The sequence below is a fragment of the Sinocyclocheilus anshuiensis genome, unplaced genomic scaffold, assembly GCF_001515605.1.
Source record: "Sinocyclocheilus anshuiensis isolate Anshui unplaced genomic scaffold, SAMN03320099.WGS_v1.1 scaffold18295, whole genome shotgun sequence".
Taxonomy (NCBI): Eukaryota; Metazoa; Chordata; class Actinopteri; order Cypriniformes; family Cyprinidae; genus Sinocyclocheilus; species Sinocyclocheilus anshuiensis.
In genome coordinates this window covers 1-1,266 of record NW_015559524.1, presented here as the reverse complement: position 1 = coordinate 1,266, position 1,266 = coordinate 1, and the positions used below count along the sequence as shown (strand labels likewise).

The 1,266-nt window shown below is 43.4% G+C and overlaps 1 protein-coding gene across 1 annotated transcript; it reads left to right on the top strand.

The window, feature by feature from the left end:
- Positions 1-1,261, top strand: LOC107681603 (zona pellucida sperm-binding protein 3-like; the record flags this gene model as incomplete). Its single annotated transcript, XM_016477912.1, has 7 exons — positions 1-66; positions 150-268; positions 395-498; positions 570-750; positions 896-1,013; positions 1,087-1,169; positions 1,249-1,261. Coding segments are annotated over exons 2-7 (618 nt in total), but the record flags the coding sequence as incomplete, so codon positions are not given.
- Positions 1,262-1,266: the final 5 nt, after the last annotated feature.

Here is a 1,266-nt window from a genome sequence, read left to right as displayed (position 1 = left end):
AGAGGAGAATCCAGAAGCTGAAGTTCTTGTATTTGAGTATGAGCTTTGAGTGACAGCTCTCTGGTGGTGAGTGGCTGCATGTAGGTCTACTGTAGAATTTGTGTAAAAGTTAGGTCTGTCCAATAATTAACCACTTATACTGCTTTCAGATGACTGATAATGAGCTTGTGTATACATTCAACCTCCTCTATACTCCTGCGGCTTTAGTAGGAACTCCCATTGTAAGGGCTGATGTAGCAGCTGTTGGAATTGAGTGCCACTATTCAAGGTAGTAAACTCCTTTGTTTAGGAGGCTGTGCAGCTGTAATAGTGCCAGTATTCAAGGTAGTAAACTACTTTGTCTAAGAAGTTTGACCAAAACTGACACTTAATCCTCTTTTACTTCTCCCAATAGGTTGTATAATGTAAGCAGCAATATCTTGTTGCCCGCTTGGGTTCCTTTTGCTGCAACTAAAGTTGCAGAGGAAGTTCTGGTGATCTCCTTGAGGCTCATGACTGGTAATATGTATTTAAGTGTTATAGCTTCAATAAGTGACTAGGTAGTGTTGCCAATGTGACTTTCATTTCAGATGACTGGATGTTTGAGAGGCCATCCAATCAGTACTTCCTAGGGCAATTCCTGAAGCTTGAAGCTTCTGTGAAGCAATACAACCATGTTCCTCTGCGCATCTTTGTGGATGGTTGTGTGGCTACTGCGGCCCCTGGTGTGAACACCACCTCTCCAAGATATTCCTTTATTGAGAACCATGGGTTAGTAAAGAACCGCTCAATTTCCCTGTTGCAAACGGAGCCTAAAATTGTATTCACTTATTTTGTATTTTGCCTGTCCACGCATTCTCTTCAGGTGCCTGGTAGACGCAAAGCTTACAGGCTCCCCTCCACGCATTCTCTTCAGGTGCCTGGTAGATGCAAAGCTTACAGGCTCCACTTCCAGCTTCATGCGTCGTATTCAGAGTGACAAGCTGCAGTTTCAGTTAGAGGCTTTCAGATTCCAGCAAGATGATAGTGGCTTGGTATTGTAATTTGGGCTGTAGTTCTGTGGGTGAGTTCTGGGAGTTGTTTTACTGATCAGGTGTCGTTCTGTAGGTGTACATCACCTGTGCTCTAAAGGCTGTCATGGCCTCAACCCCCACATGTCCAGAGAACAAGGCTTGCTCCTTCATAAATGGGTGTGTTTTATTTTGCCCCATTTTCATTTGTATCATGAGGTGTTCAAAATGAGTAACCAGTTTTGTTTGCCTTCTATAGATGGACTTCTGTAGATGA